Below are 16,607 nucleotides of genomic sequence, written 5' to 3'. Positions count from 1 at the left end.
CTCTCTTCTGCCCTCTCCCTTCCTTTCCTTTCAGGTGGGGCTAAAAGTTTGGTGGGAAATAAACCATGGAGCGTATTCCCCTTTTCCCCCTAAAATTGCAAACATAAGAATACACAGCTGCTGCCAAAAGCACAAAGAAAACATGCTGAAAAACAGAGACAAGTAATGTTTTATTTCCTATTCTCTTTCAGTTATAATAACCACAAGTGTTCCTGTAACAATGGAAGTGATTTTTAAGTTGGTGATATCAACCACTCACTGGAGAATCTTATGAAAAAAATGAACGGATTTTGTGGATAGCACATCACAGTGTTCTGCTTGTGCTATTCAATGTGGGGGAGGATCGTTTCGTTAGGGACCCCAAAGTATCCTCTCTTTATGAACAAGCCATCGACTTGGTACAATCTGGCCCATTCTAAAGGGCGAAATAGTTCTTCACAAATATTTTTTCCTGAGTATCAGGATTAAGTCATCTCCGGCTGGACTGCTGGACTGGCTGGACTAGAGGGTACCTACCTCTACACTTCAGCTGGGAGCTGCTTCTCAGTGCAGGGAAACAGACATGCAGGAGCTCTGCTCAACTAGCATGCTAAAAAATAGTAGTGCAGTCAGGACAGCAGAAGTGGCATCTTGGGTGAATCGCCTGGGTAATCCCACCCAGATTCCCCAGTTACATACTCAGCCAGCCCAACCCATCGCCCCGACATCGTGGTTAAACTGCCATTTTTAGCACGATAGCTCAAACGGAGCTAGTGTGTGTTTGTCTACTTGCGCTGGGAAGCACACTCCCAGCTGCAGTGTAGACATACCCATTGTGATGGTATGAACTATCAGAGACAAGAAAATTACTCAACTTTCCTTTCAAATTGCTGGCAGGAATTGTGTTCCGGGTTTACTAAGAGTCCCCTCCAATACATCACTAAACTGATCAGATGCTTAAAAGAAAAATTCACTGCATAATATTAACGTCTCAAAAACTATGGCTGCACTGGTTTCAGAGTAACAGCCGTGTTAGTCTGTATTCGCAAAAAGAAAAGGAGTACTTGTGGCACCTTAGAGACTAACCAATTTATTTGAGCATGAGCTTTCGTGAGCTACAGCTCACTTCATCAGATGCATACCGTGGAAACTGCAGCAGACTTTATATATACACAGAGAATATGAAACAATACCTCCTCCCACCCCACTGTCCTGCTGGTAATAGCTTATCTAAAGTAATCTTCAGGTTAGGCCATTTCCAGCACAAATCCAGGTTTTCTCACTCTCCACCCCCCCACACAAATTCACTCTCCTGCTGGTGATAGCCCATCCAAAGTGACAACTACCAGCAGGACAGTGGGGTGGGAGGAGGTATTGTTTCATATTCTCTGTGTATATATAAAGTCTGCTGCAGTTTCCACGGTATGCATCTGATGAAGTGAGCTGTAGCTCACGAAAGCTCATGCTCAAATAAATTGGTTAGTCTCTAAGGTGCCACAAGTACTCCTTTTCTTATGGCTGCACTGATCTTCAAGTCAAAACAGTGATGTGCAGTTTCTGTATAATGTGTGGAACTGATCCTGTGAACACTTATTACCAAGTGTAGTGCTTACCACCCTCATCTTCATTGACTTGATTAGAACTGCGGAGGAGTCAGTTTTTGAGATCCTAATTTTAATCACTGCATTCTGCAAGAAGTCAATTCGTGGATTTTTTTTTAAAGGAAAAATATCAGTCAGTTTAGGTGTTAAGGAATTTTGTTAATGTTTAATGGTTGCGGTTTGGATTTTTTATATATAGAATAAAAAAATGGAACTAACAGGATGTGTGCTAATTATCACTCTGCCATCTTTGTGTGATATATCCATTCCCCCACTCTTTGTCTGTCTTCGTCTTAAGACTGTGAGCTCTTCAGAACAAGAATAGGATCTTCGTCAGTGTAAGATAATACTGACACTTTTAGGAAGATAATAGCGACCCTATCCACACATTGAAACCCACTCCACATGAGAAAAGTATATTGGTTTCCTGTGCAGAGATAGCACAGCAGTTTTCATACGTTGCATGTGTGAACTACATGTGATTCCATATAAGTCCAATATAGAAAATAAGAGCAATTTGCAATTAAGTGATATATATTTTTGTTCGATGTAGGCCTATGAAAAGCCTTTGGCAGCAACCTCCGTCTGGGACTGAATGGAAGCACTGCTTCTGGGGAAATTATGCTGCCATGCAAAAGGGAAGCTAGGCCATTGTGAGTGCCCTGTGATCTGAAAAAGCTCCTCACAAATATGGGGTCATCTGAAAGATTGAAAGGATAGACCTGCTGCCCACACCACATAGAAGAAACGCCTCCTTCCCCACATTCTTAAGTTTTAAGATAATGGAGTGGCTGATATGTGACTTGATTAATAAAGAATTAAAGGAAGGTAATGTAATTAATGCCAATCAACAAGGGTTTATGGAAAATACAGCCTGTCAAACTAACTTAATTTTTTCTCATGTGATTACAAGTTTGGTTGATAAGGGTAACAGAGCGCATGTAATACATTTAGATTTCTGCAAGGCACGTGACTTGGTACTGCATGACTGTTTAAAAAACTAGGAAGATATAAAATTTACATGTCACACATTAAATGGATTAAAATTTGGCAAACTGATAGGTCTCAAAGCATAATAATAAAAGGCAAATCATCACAGAACATGTGTGTTTTTAGTGGAGTCCCCCAGGGATCAGTTTTTGGTCCTATACTATTTAACATTTTATTAATGACCTGGAAGAAAATATTAAATCATCACTGATAAAGTTTGCAGATGACAGAAAAATTGGGGGTGTGTTAAATAATGAAGATGATGGGTCACTGATACAGAGGCATCTGGATCAGTTCATAAGCAGGGTGCAAGCAAACACGGTGTATTTTTATATGGATAAATGTAAATGTATACATCTAGGAATAAAGAATGCAGACCATAGTTACATGATGAGGGACTCTATCCTGGGAAGCAGTGACTTTGAAAAAGATTTGGGATCATGGTGGATAATCAGTTAAACATGAGCTCCCAATGAGACGCTGTGGTCAAAAGAGCTAATGTGTTTCTTGAATGCACAAACAGGGGGATCTTGAATAGGAGAAGAGAAATTATTTTACTTCTATATTTGGCACCGATGAGACTGCTATTGGAACGATGTGCTCAGTTTTGGAGTACACAAGAAGATGTTAATAAATTAGAGAGGGTTCAGAGAAGAGCACAACAATAATTAAAAGATTAGAAAACATGCCTTATAGTGATAGACTTGAGATGCTCAATCTATTTAGCTAACACAGAGAAGGTTAAGGTGTGAATTGATTACAGACTATAAGTACCTACCTGGGGAATAATTATTTAATAATGGGCTTTTCAATCTAGGAGAGAAAGGTATAATGTGATCCAATGACTGGAAGTTGAAGTTAGAAAAATTCAGAATGGAAATAAAGTGTCAATTTTTAAGTGAGAGTAATTAACCATTGGAACAACACACTAACCGTCATAGTGGATTCTCCATCACTGACAATTTTTAAATCAAGATTGGATGTTTTTCTAAAACATTTGTTCTAGGAATTATTTTGGGGAAGTTCTACGGCCTGTGTCATACAGGAGATCAGATTCGATAATCACAATGATCCCTTCTGGCCTTGAAATCATGAAGATGAAAGAAACTTTTCAAGGTAAGCGTTGTTGACTTTCCACAAGATTTTTAGTTTTCCACTCATTAGCTATAAGGAAAGGATTCAGCCCTAGTATGTATTTTTAAATTCCAGGGTCCAATTTCAAGACAACTGAAACATTTTAAGAGACAGTAAATAATTTCTGAAATCTATATTAAGTTATTGACATTATGCAAAACAGAAACTTTTGAAAAAATAGTATATTTTACATAATAATTAGCTCAGTGATTTTATTATGTTTAGAAGGCACCAGTTATAAACCACGCAGAAAGCATTAGGACAAATAGGCAAAATGATGGATTTGAACATATGGTATATTTTAACAAGTATGCATTACTCCCATTAATGCCAGTATGAATTATGTGTGCACATCGAGAAAATAATATGCACCATAACACAAATATTTTCTCTAGAAATTATATCACTCTTTATTGTCAATAACATGCGACTCTTGCTCCAAACTTTAATGTTGTGGAATTCTTAAAAAAATAAATCTCATCTTTTCACATGTTAACATCAAGCAAAGAATATAAGGAGATGTTTATCTCATTCCTGTGAACTTTCTCTTCTTTGAAGGGCACTTATCTAATGAGTGGTGCTCTCTCTCAGAGTCCAGATCAAAAAGCCCAACTAGATAATGCACTAGATTAAGTTGCTACCTGGTTTTATTCTAAACTTCTTTAAATAACTTAGTGTACATGGAGACTTGTAATGACAACTGGAGAATTTGTCTAAAACTGACAACTGATTATACCCAGTGAATTAAGATGGATCTTGGCAATGTCAGCCAGATGGGTTTAGAATGGAGAGCTATGTTTGGAACTTTAACATAATATAAGCATAGGAAATCATCATGAAAGTTCTTAAATACACAATTCATGCCTATTTGACTATAAGCCAGCAGTCACAAATTGTATCTACTCTGCATTAAATAATAAAATGGTAAATATCAGTTATGGAGCTATAGTCTGCTCTGCTAATTAAATTAATATATTATCAGAGAAAAAGCAGATGAATAAACACTGTGCTAGTGTATTACTACTATGTAGAACTGTCAGTATTCTGTCATCAGCCGTATGGATCTAATTTGATTCACGGTTTGGTTATTAGAACATAATGTATATTAATAAAAATAATTAAATGCCATGCAGTTTTGAAATGCTCTTTCATTATGTACTTCTTTCAGTAAGCAAGTATATAGAATCAAACTCCTTTGACACGTATTTGTGAATTATTCTTATTGAACTATTTAGTAAGTATATTATACAATGTACTGCAGATTTTATTAAATCAAACTACTCCCTTAATATATATATTAAGATGTAAATTCATATTATAAATTATACATCTTATATGTTCTGAAACAACATTTAGCATTAATATAGCTCTTTTCATCCACAGAACTCAAAGCATGATTTATTACATATTTTTTTTATGTTTTCTAAACTTTTTATTAAGGCAAAGTTACAATTTTTTTTTAAGTAGCTTTAATGCAGTAATAAGATTGTGGTAACAAGCACTTAAAAAGTAACAACATTAAGAAGCTGAAGTGCAGGTCTCCACTAAAAAGGGCCTTCGGAAAAATGGCGCTATGAAGTTCCACATTAATGTGTACCTCATTGCTTTCAATGTCATATCAGCTCTATTTTCTATCTCCTGGCTCTGCAAAATCATCCTGGATTCCGATAGTCATAATAAATTCTTTCCATATTACACATCATCACAAGTGATAGAGGTTATGCTGACCAAGGCACAGATACACCCGTGCAGCCCGACTGTGTTAAAATTATATCATCAGATAATCCCATTCAAATGTAAGGATTTTCCCAAACATTAACTCAGCCTTATATCACATCTCACATAGCAGTATTTTATGGTATGCTGTAAAACAATAATACATTAACATCTGTTTTATTTACCAAGGAAAGTAGGCCCAATCCTGTTCCTCCCTAAATCATTAGCAAAATTCACATTGACTGCAATAGGACTGGATCCCTGTGGTAGGCTCCAGGGAGATCCCACATGTCTAGAGAGAAGAGACTTCACAAAAGGCACAGGTTTAAACTCCAAATCTCTCTCTGGAGTTTTTAAAAATAGATGGAGTTACAACTGTTTAAAACTGGAGTAATAGTGAATCTGGGACTTTCACTTAATTACACTGGCCTGCAAGTGGCCAAACTGCAAGAGAAGATGACAGTTAGCAGACCTTCTGCTGCCTATGAGTAGAGCCCTACCAAATTCACGGTCAGTCCATTTTGGTCAATTTCACAGTCATAGGACTTTAAAAATTGTAAATTTCATAATTTCAGCTATTTAAATCTGAAATTTCACACTGTTGTAACTATAGGGGTCCTGACCGGAAAAGGAGTTTTGAGGGGATCGCAAGGTTACTGTGTGTGCGCGGGGGGTTTGTGGTATTGCTTCCCTGACTTCTGCACAGCTGCTGGCAGCGGTTCTGTCTTCAGAGCTGGGCAGCTGAAGAGTGATGGCTGCTGGCCAGAAGCCCAGTTCTGAAGGCAGAGACACTGCCAGCAGCACCGCAGAAGTATGGATGGCATGGTATGGAATTGCCAATCTTACTTCTGCACTGTTGCCTGGAGAGCTGGGCCCTCAGTCAGCAGCTGCCACACTCTGGCTGCCCAGCTCTGAAAGCAGCAGCACAGAAGTAAAGATGGCATGGTAACGTATAGCCACCGTTGCTTCTGCACTGCTGCTGGCCGGGCACTGCCTTCAGAACTGGGCGCCTGGCCACCAGCCACCGCCCTCTGGCCTCCCAGCTCTGAAGGCAGTGCAGAAGTAAGGGTGGCAATACTGTGACACCCCCCCCCCCCGCAACTCTCTTTTGGGTCAGGACCCCCAGTTTGAGAAACGCTGGTCTCCCCCGTGTTATCTGTATAGTATAGGGTAAAAGCACACAAGAGACCAGATTTCACGGTCTGTGATGTGTTTTTCACGGCCGTGAATTTGGTAGGTATCCTTTATTTATGTATAACAAGTAAGTTTGCTTGGTTTAGGTGTGTTGTTTTGTTCTGTTTGCTTCGTTTAGGTGTTTTGTTAGTTGTCCTGGTTCATATTTTAGAGATAAACGTTGATTTTAAAAAACTGTATGTTAAGGGTCGAACAAAGGGTCGAACATACATGCATTCACAAGTCTAGAAAAATTATAAACCAAGAAATTAAAAGGCAACAATGTAAAAAATAATTAAGCTGGCTGTTAAAAGTAATTATCAAAAGCTAAAGAACAAACAACATTGACAACTATGTAAATGAAGTAAAAACAGTATCCTATCCATCACAAATACTTATTTCCTTAATTAGGTATGTGTGTTACAAGATATTGTCATCACAGCATTAGTGGCTCTGAGAGCTACTAACTGTCTGCTCCTATATCCAATCCCAGTCTTTGACACCTTTCTATTTCTGGGCTAGGACAACTGAGGTCTTCTATCCTCTATTAGGTGCTTTATCCATAAAGGTAGGTAACCCATTTCTGTCCAAAGTGAATTAAAGCTCTACATAGGCTTTAAAAGCTAAGAATCTCAATCAAAAGATGCACTCCAAATATGTGTCTCCAATACCCATGAGTGTCTGTATAGCCACCCAAGCATCCCACAGAAACAGCCAGAACTTCCCTTACAATCTTTATTAATGTTACCCAACAATTGATAGTTGTGGTCAGTCATACCAAATATGCATCCTTTCCATTAAGGCGGGACCTTATCACTTATTTAATGCAATTGAATACAGCAAACAAAATTATACAGTCAAGACAGATGATCATTTGAAGTTGTATTGGCACTAAGCCTCTGATTCAATTGCAGCTGAATCAGCAGCTAACAACTATCTATATGAAAGAAAGCTATAAGAAAACAGCAAAGTAAATAAAAACTGCTTATGACTGCATCTGGTTCCCTATTTGCTCACTAAACAGTAGTATCATCAATAATGAACCATGTACATTTCCACTTTTTAATGTAGACCAGAGTGAAAACACCCATTGACTTCATTGGGGATATGATTGCACCCAGATATTTATAATCAACCTACATATTATTTGATATCCCTCTTTCAGTTTGACATATGCAGAATTATACCATATGTACCATATACCAGCTTTTTTCAGGATTCTTACTGAAAGATGTGATCGCATCCTAGTTTTAACATAACTCAGTGGACAAATTTGCTTTGTGCCACAGGTGAACGCTTTTCACATCAGAATAAGGCAGAACATTATGGAAATTTAAAACACTGATAATGAATGGAGACCGATTCATATTAAAATATTTCAGAAACTTTCAACTTAAGTTAAACTGTGCTGATACTGTATTAGTATCTAACACTACAAGGCAAATGGAAGTTATAACAAAACACTTCTTCAAGAATTCTACCTGTGCGTGTTGTTGACTTCCCAATAAATACTACCTTCATAATCCAAGGATATTTTATTGTATTTCTTCATTTTAAAGGGAACCTAACTCACACACATTTCTTAAGAGGTCCTCAGTTTCAGACTGTTTAAATATGAATACAGAACATATAGAGCAGGGGAAAAAATGGAAATTGCAATGCATCTAGTATCAAGAGGAGTAAATGTACTTACTTCATTTCTAATATTTCTTCAAGCTGTTTTCTCCGCTCTATTCTGAGGTTAGCCAGATGTGCTTCTTTCTCAGCCAGAGACTGCTGTGTTGAGGCAAGACGGGCTTTGGTAGCATCCAATTCTTGTCTGGTCTTTTCCAGTGCATTCATCAGTTCTTCTAACTAAAAAGCATAGATTGTTTAAGTTCCATATTCTTCATAGCAAATAATATTTTATAAACACAGAAAAATCATAGTAGGGATGAATATAAGTGGAAGCATTGTTCAAATCCGTTCCCACTTTTTACTGGTTAAAAAAAAATCAGTTCTTAAACATCAGGAAATGATCGAGTTTCCAAAAATCCATCTAGTCACCAATAACATTTATACAAACCATTGAACTAATGTACATTACCAAGAGCCCTTCAACCTGTGCCATTGCCATAAATACTTCCTACACCACTTAGTCCATGGAATTCATTATGGACCTGTGGTAGTAACTCTATAGTTCAGGCTCTAATAGCACTTCCATTATAAACTGATCTTGACACCACACAAAACTTTCACCAAAAACCGCTCCTTTCAGACTTACGTTTTATGTGATAACTGGTGAGAATCTCTGATGAGTGTATGGAGCATGTGGAACAGGGGAAGAGCTAAAGTTCTGACATTTGAACATCTATTTTTTAATTCATGGAATATATTCTCAACTTCAGCTCCGTTTTAGCAATTTTTTGGGAGATTTCCCAATAAATACGAAATGCATTCATGGGGAATTGATTAAAAAAAACAACCCTACTTTAAAAAATAGCAATTTAGAAAAAAGTGTAGGCTGTGTTATAAAAGTGACATAATATTATTTAAAGAATAAAACTCAACCTCTGCAGAAAGGAAAATATATATTACACTTGCCTGGCAGCAGCAGGACTGTCTTGTGGGTGGATCATTACATTTACAGAACTGTTAAGTTTATATGACAGGGTGGAAGGTCACTATATGGTTACTGCTAAAAAGCACATTAACTCCAGCATGGCGTCCCCTTACCCTTGGCACAGAAACTCAGCAAGTTAATGAATGAAATAAGACTGAAGACTGCAGGCCAATCAGACTTGATGTCATCCACAGGTCCAAATTTTGCTCGTGTGTGACCAGAGAATTAGGCTTCCAGTACATAAGTGCAATGGTCCTAAATTGGGGGTTTCACTTTGAGGTTTTTTGTCAGAGTAAAACCATTTTGTATTTGTTATATGTACCTCCTACAAACACATGACGAATAAAACACTTGAAAAGTAAGATTGGTCACTACAGATATTTTGTTGCTCTTTTCTTTCTTTCTTTCTGCCTACTTGTAATCTGCTAAAAATATAGTAGCCACTGTAGTAACTGCCACATCACTAAATACAGACTGTGGTATACTTTGGGGTATAATGTGAAGTTTTATACTTTTTGAAGAGTTTTGTGTGAACAATAGGTGGCAGATTTCTTCAAGATCCTGCAATTATGATATTTAGAGAAATTGTGACACACTTTCTGTTTTGTTTTCTTACTCACCCACTCCCCTCTCCAAAAAATTAAAATGATATAAATTAACCAACAGCGGAGGAAAATATGTGATGCATTACATGAGACTAGCCAGAAAGTGATAGGGGAGGGAGCCAACTGGAATATATCCAACCTGACTGCTTTTTTTTTTCTGTGCTACCATATTGTTGATACTATGGAAGCCAAGCAAAAATGTTTGCTTTTGCTGGTGTACAGAAGAAGTCTGACAGAATTCAGCTACGGTCATATAATCAGCCTGTCTACAGAGAAAATAAGATGTTTTCCCCAAGTTCATTTTTAATTACTGCTTGTCTCTATGTTGTTATTTAAATCCTACTACCATGCAATCAGCACATATAAACCACATACTACTTTTTCAAGTTGAGCAAATACTGTGTTGCTTTTCTCCCACATAACAGCTCTATGAAGCAGAATGAACACTATTATATGAATCAAACAATAGTAATCAGACTCAAACATTATTTAAAAACTTATATATTACTTAACCCCTTTACCATAAGTACAGTGCAGCCATTCTCTATTGACATTCCTTTGAGGTTGATGGGAAATTAGAATGTGCCTGGTACATTCAATACAGAAGAAGATATGTTCTACTAGGACATACCTAGAATTGTCCAGCTATATCAAAAGGACACTTGGTATGGATTTAATCAGGCTGCAACTTTATTATTAGATGTCTGGGACTACCTGGCAGGGAAAAGTGTACAGTGCAGGCAATTCCATGTTCATTCAATCCAAACGGCTACCCTTCCTCTGGCAAGACTGGACAACGTCCATCCTCCTTCAGGTGCAGTGCAGTCATTAGCAACAGCAATGAAGTGGTTAATACCTTTCAATATCTTTCCACCCTGCCCCTCAAAAAGTAAAACTGGCAAAATACAGATATAAATGAAACAACAAAGAAAAATGATGTTCATCCTGCGACCAGTTCTGTGCAGGCGCAGAGTTACACTGATGCAGAGCCTCTTGCAGGGTGAGGACTTCACATTTATTTGAAAATAGCTATTACTGGCTTTCCACAGTGACTACTTCCTAGAAAAGTTATACTTGGGAAAATACATATTGAAAAAGAGAGAAGATCTGCACTGTGACCTACAGAAAAAAAGAAAAAGTGAACAAAAGGAAAACTAAGGATGAACACAAGGGGGTGGGGGTTACTTGCAATAATTTATATCATCTTTGATCATATAATGTCAATATGTTACCATAAAAATACAAATAGGATTTAATGTTCTACATAGTCACATACAAAGGCATGTGAATTACCTTACCTTGTCCCCAAAGAAGTCCAACTATATATAAAACTTAACTTAATATTTTTCTTGTTTTAATAGGATTATTCCAAAATCTCATCCTTAAATTTCTCCAAAGCCTGTATGCTGTTTTATCTACTCAATTCACATTAATAATAAGTACCATGTAATTAAGTCCCCAATCTATTACTTAAAGTCAGTTGCATCTGTTAATAGTAACATCTATAAAGATCCAGGCCTACAAAGTGATTCAAATGCATGGACCCTTATTTCACAACAGTGACATTAAAGTCAGTGGGACTCTGGAGGTGTGGGCCTGTATGCAGTACAAGACCCTGAATTGGAACAACAGCATCATATCTAAAGTTTTAAACTTTACTTTTTCCTTCTCCTGAAGCATTAGCCAGATTTGTCCTACTGTGTGTTGATAGACACAACTCACATCAAGTTTCCTATCAAATCATTTGAGAATATTTTTAAAGCATGTAAAACGATCATTATCTTTCAACTGTTAATGTGATGACATTTTTATTTATTTATTTTTTACTTTATTTTGGGAAATAAAAAAGTCAAGTAGATTTGTAAAAATATCTACACATAGAAGTGATGAGATTTTAAAGGTAGAGAGAAATTTTTTTGAAAGGTGAATAAAAAAACTTTAAGACCACAAATCATTAGCATGTGTAGACTCAAAAGCTATACATACATTTACATTTTTAACACAATATTTGCAAATCAATTCCTCCTTCACTTTTCTGACAAAACTTAAGTTCAGGGTTCTATGTTTCCTTACCTACTTATCTCACAAATATCTAAAGCAGTACCAGGATTTGATTGGCAGGCAGGCTGGTAGCATAGAAGTGTAGGACTGGAAGGGACCTCCAGAAGCCTTCTAGTCCAGTCCTCTGCACTCAAGGCAGAACTAAGTATTATCTAAACCATCCCTGGCAGGTGTTTGTCTAACCTGCTCTTAAAAATCTCCAGTGATGGAGATTCCACAACCTCCCTAGGCAATTTATTCCAGTGCTTAACTACCCTGATAGTTAGGAATTTTTTTCCTAATGTTCAATTTAAATCTCCCTTGCTGCAATTTAATCCCATTGTTTCTTGTCCTATCCTCAGAGGCTAAGGAGAACAATTTTTCTCCCTGCTCCTTGTAATAGCCATTTATGTATTTGAAAACGGTTATGTCCTCCCTCAGTCTTCTCTTCTCCAGACTAAACAAACCCAATTTTTTCAACCTTCTCTCACAGATCAAGTTTTCTAGACCTTTAATCATTTTGCTCTTCTCTGGATTTTCTCCAGTTTATCCATATCTTTCCTGAAACATGGCGCACAGAATTGGACACAACGCTCCAGCTGAGGCCTGGAACAGTGGAAGAATTACTTCTCATGTCTTGCTTACAACAGTCCTGCTAATACATCACAGAATGATGTTTGCTTTATTCGCAACAGTGTTACGCTGTTGACTCATATTTAGTTTATGATCCACTATGACCCCCAGATCCCTTTCTGCAGTACTTCCCAGGCAACCATTTCCCATTTTGTATGTGTGAAACTGATTGCTCCTTCCTAAGTGGAGTACTTTGCATTTTTCCTTACTAAATTTCATCCTGTTTACTTCAGACCATATCTCCAGTTTGTCTGGATCATTTTGAATTTTAATCCTATCCTCCAGAGCACTTGCAACCTCTCTCAACTTGGTATCATCCACAAACTTTATAAATGCACACTCTATGCCATTATTTAAATCATAGATGAAGATATTGAACAGAATGGGACCCAGAACTGATCCCTGCAAGGCCCCACTTGATATGTCCTTCCAGCTTGACTATGAACAACTGATAACTATTCTCTGGGAATGGTTTTCAAACCAGTTATGCACCCACCTTATAATAGCTCCAGCTAGACTGTATTTCCCTAGTTTGTTTATGAGAAAGTCATGTGAGACAGTATCAAAAGCCTTACTAAAGTATAGCAGGAAGTGATTTTCAAATACCTTCTTCGAAAATGTATGTGTGTGTGATTGCTAATGTCACAATCAAGGTCAGTGCCCCTACATATATATATTAAATATACACACTCACATTATATTATAATGTAAAAGTATCAGACAATCTTAACTATAGACAACGTTGCCAGCTACACCTGTAATACATTTAAAGTTCTAGAAAGGGAGAAAGATCAACCATAAGCCCGTACCCAAACGACAGAACCTATTCACATCCCTGACGTTGGGTTAAAATGATAAAAGATTATTATATGGGAGAGAACTAATCTATCACCATTTAACCCTAGTATTAGGGCTATGCAGAATCCCCGATGTTTGGCATTTGGTTTTAAGCTGAATATCAGTTTTCTGAATTTTGCAAATATCCCATTTCTTTGCTGTTCCAATCCCTGCTGAGAGGAAGAAAGGGAGCATTGGGGATTTTTTTTTCTTCCCTCTCCCCAGAAGGTAGAAAAGTGACAACAGATTGCTGTACTCTGTTCCCCTGAAGGAGCAGTGAGACCAGCACTAATATTATCCTGTCTCTCACAGGAGTTCTTCAATTTCTCCATTGTCCATGGAAGGTAGCTGAGGGATCAGCTTATTGTTGGTCAAATAGCAGCTTTATGCGTTTTTCGCACACCTCTACAAAGTATAAATGAAAGTTTGCACTGAAGGACATATTCAACAACTTCCTAACTTTATTAGTCCGGCCTTTAGTGTGGATCCACTTTCCTTCCATAGTGAAGTGTCTATTCTCCTGTCAGTCCATGTATGTACATTGATAGGATATTCTATATACAAAAATCACAAGAAGAATTTCTCTCAAAGTCACTTTCTCATCAGTAATCTAATCCAAAATCCAAGCAGTATTGTAAAGTATTTTAATTATCTGCTGATGGCAAGTAATGATAATCTTATTCTTCTAATTACCCTTATTATGGGATTTTTCTACCCTCTATTCTACCTCACATCTCTTCAGCATTACTGCCTTACAGTGACACCTATTGGAAAAGGTTGAACTTGTAGCATCCAGAAGCTCCCTCATGGCTGTTGGCTTGATGTTGTAATTACTAAGTAAAGGTTTTATTTTATCTCAACCATTGGAAGAATTTATTTTGGGGATCTCATTGAATTTTGGGCTCGGTCTTTTAAGACGAAACCCTGAACATCCCGAATCCATTACTAGTCCCTTTTTACATTTCTGAAAGGCCTAATTTCACTAGTTTCCTTATTATAATAATATAATAAATGAGCTATTAAAAACAGTGAATTTTTTCAACCCAGAAAGCTTAACCAAATGTCAGCATTTTGAGGATCTCACTTTGACTAAATATGTTTATTCACAATATCTGAACTGAAGTTCATCATTTCTGGGTGGCAGAAAAACAACAAGCCAAGCTACTATGCATGTAACTCTCATTCTTAGTTTTCAATATGTTTTAAACAATCCTCTCTCCCTCCAAGTCCAATTAACACAGTTTCACACCAAGATATGAAAAGAAAGAAGTGAATGTGCAAAAAATATACATCTGAGTAACCAGATTCTGTTAAACTAAACAGGGTTAGAGTTCAAATGAATGACAGTTTGTTAAAACTGCCCTTGGGCATTCTTAATTCCAGATTGGATTCGGCTCAACGCACCTCACACTAACATAATACAGCTCCAGTGAGTGGGAAAAGAGGGAGGGGGGAAGGGGAATCATATGTTTTTACAGTTCAAGTATGACATATTTCTGCGAGATGACGAAAAACTGGCAATCTTCCAACAATCAGGACTAATATTATTAGTAATATTATCTTAAAAGGCTTGGCACTTCATTTTAACAACAATAATCATGATAAATACATGAGTTTTGGATTTCCCTTACTGATTTTTTTTCCACATACCAGTATGCACAGCGATCATACTAATTTAAAATGTAATATTTTGTTAGCATATTTAGACCATTTATGAATTTTACATACTAAAATACATGTTGAGATATCGCACTACTGCTTATGTAGAGTTATCTTAGTTACCACTGTTATCTAAACAATATTAGAATTAGTGAGAAGAGGTTATCAAGAAAGCTACAAAAAACAACAGATCTTCTATTGTATTTGTTCAACTGAGAATCAACTGGTTTAGAAGTTGTTTCAGTTTTCTTGGAAAGTTATTTTTCTTCACATCAGCTGGGAGCAGTTCTCATTCTTTTGAGATCAAACTCTATTCTGTGTAGACTGCAATAATCTGCAGTTCTGTGAATATGGAATTGATAGGAGCTAGACAGCCCCTTCCAGTGTAAAAACGTGGGACTGGCCAAAGAGAATGATTGCGTAAGTTTCTCGTCATGTAGCAACTACCAAATAGTTCTATCTTTGGGTTGGGAGGGCAAAGTTTGTCCCTCTGCAGAGCCAGGCCCACACCAAATCACACAGATGGGGGAGCAGTGGGAGGCCAGAGCTCTTCACACACAGAGGCCTCTCATAGTGTAGCCCTGATGGGAATTCCCCCTGGCCACAGCTGTCCCCACAGTCTCACTTAAATGGTGGGGTTCCCTACCCCAGGGAGCAGATACAGGCAAGATAATACAGACCCAGCCCAAGTAATGGAAGACAGAATGAAGATGATTGGATGTAGAAGCTGCGGCATGTACATGATCCTGGAGGGGGTACCTGGAAAGAGTTTTGTCTGCATGAAGTGCTGCCTGATAGAGCTGATGGAAGAAAAGATCCGAGGATTGGAGATGCAGGTGGAAACGCTGGTTGAGTTTAGAAGAGGGTTTGAGCAGATGATGGAGCAAAGACATGAGGAGGCAGGACCAAAGAACTCTGAGGGGATACTGTTGGGTGAGGAAAGTGGATAGTGGAAGCATGTGACTAAAAGAACCAGGCAGAGAAAAAGATGGGCTAGTGAAGGAGAAACAGAGCTCAGGAACAGGTTTGCGGAGTTGGAAAATGAAGAAGGGGCACAGCAGGTGGTCTCTGAAGGTGAGAGGGCAAGGAAGAAGAGAAGAGCAGCTAGTCCTATAGGAAGAGGGCAAGAGTCAATGGAGATAACACCAAATATGAGCCCTAGGAGGATACGGGATGGGTTACAGAGGATTGCAAGGGATAATAGGAATCGAGAGGACTTGCAGCCTAAGGGAACAGGGGATAGACTGGAGAATTGTACCATCACCAGGAAAAGGCAGGTCTATGTCATTGGGGACTCCTGACTGAGAAGGATACACAGGCCTGTAACAAGAGCATATCCAGAGAACAGAAGGGTGTGCTGTCTGCTGGGTGCTAAGATACAGGATGTGGACCTGATGCTGAAGAGGATTCTAATGGGAGTGGGAAAGAATCCACTGATTGTCCTTCATGTGGGAACAAATGATACAGCTAGATTCTCGCTGGAACGTCTGAAGGGAGACTATGCCAGGCTGGAGAAGATGCTTAAGGAAATTGAGGCTCAGGTGATCTTCAGTGGGATTCTGCCTGTTCCTAGAGAAGGGCAACAAAAGTGTGACAAGATTATGATGCTCAATAGATGGCTCAGGCACTGGTGCTATA

At 38.0% G+C, this 16,607-nt stretch overlaps 1 protein-coding gene across 1 annotated transcript in view; it reads right to left on the bottom strand.

Annotated features, from left to right (window-relative positions):
* Window positions 1-16,607, bottom strand: part of ERC2 (ELKS/RAB6-interacting/CAST family member 2) — a 658,083-nt gene that overhangs the window by 130,637 nt on the left and 510,839 nt on the right. Inside the window, exon 19 of the mRNA XM_077822546.1 lies at window positions 8,287-8,447. Within this exon, the coding sequence (XP_077678672.1) occupies window positions 8,287-8,447 (161 nt within the window). The remainder of the gene's footprint in view (window positions 1-8,286; window positions 8,448-16,607) is intronic.

This window comes from Eretmochelys imbricata, chromosome 7 (genome assembly GCF_965152235.1).
Source record: "Eretmochelys imbricata isolate rEreImb1 chromosome 7, rEreImb1.hap1, whole genome shotgun sequence".
Classification (NCBI taxonomy): Eukaryota; Metazoa; Chordata; order Testudines; family Cheloniidae; genus Eretmochelys; species Eretmochelys imbricata.
Note: the sequence above shows the minus strand (reverse complement) of the source record. Positions and strands in the feature narration are given on the sequence as shown.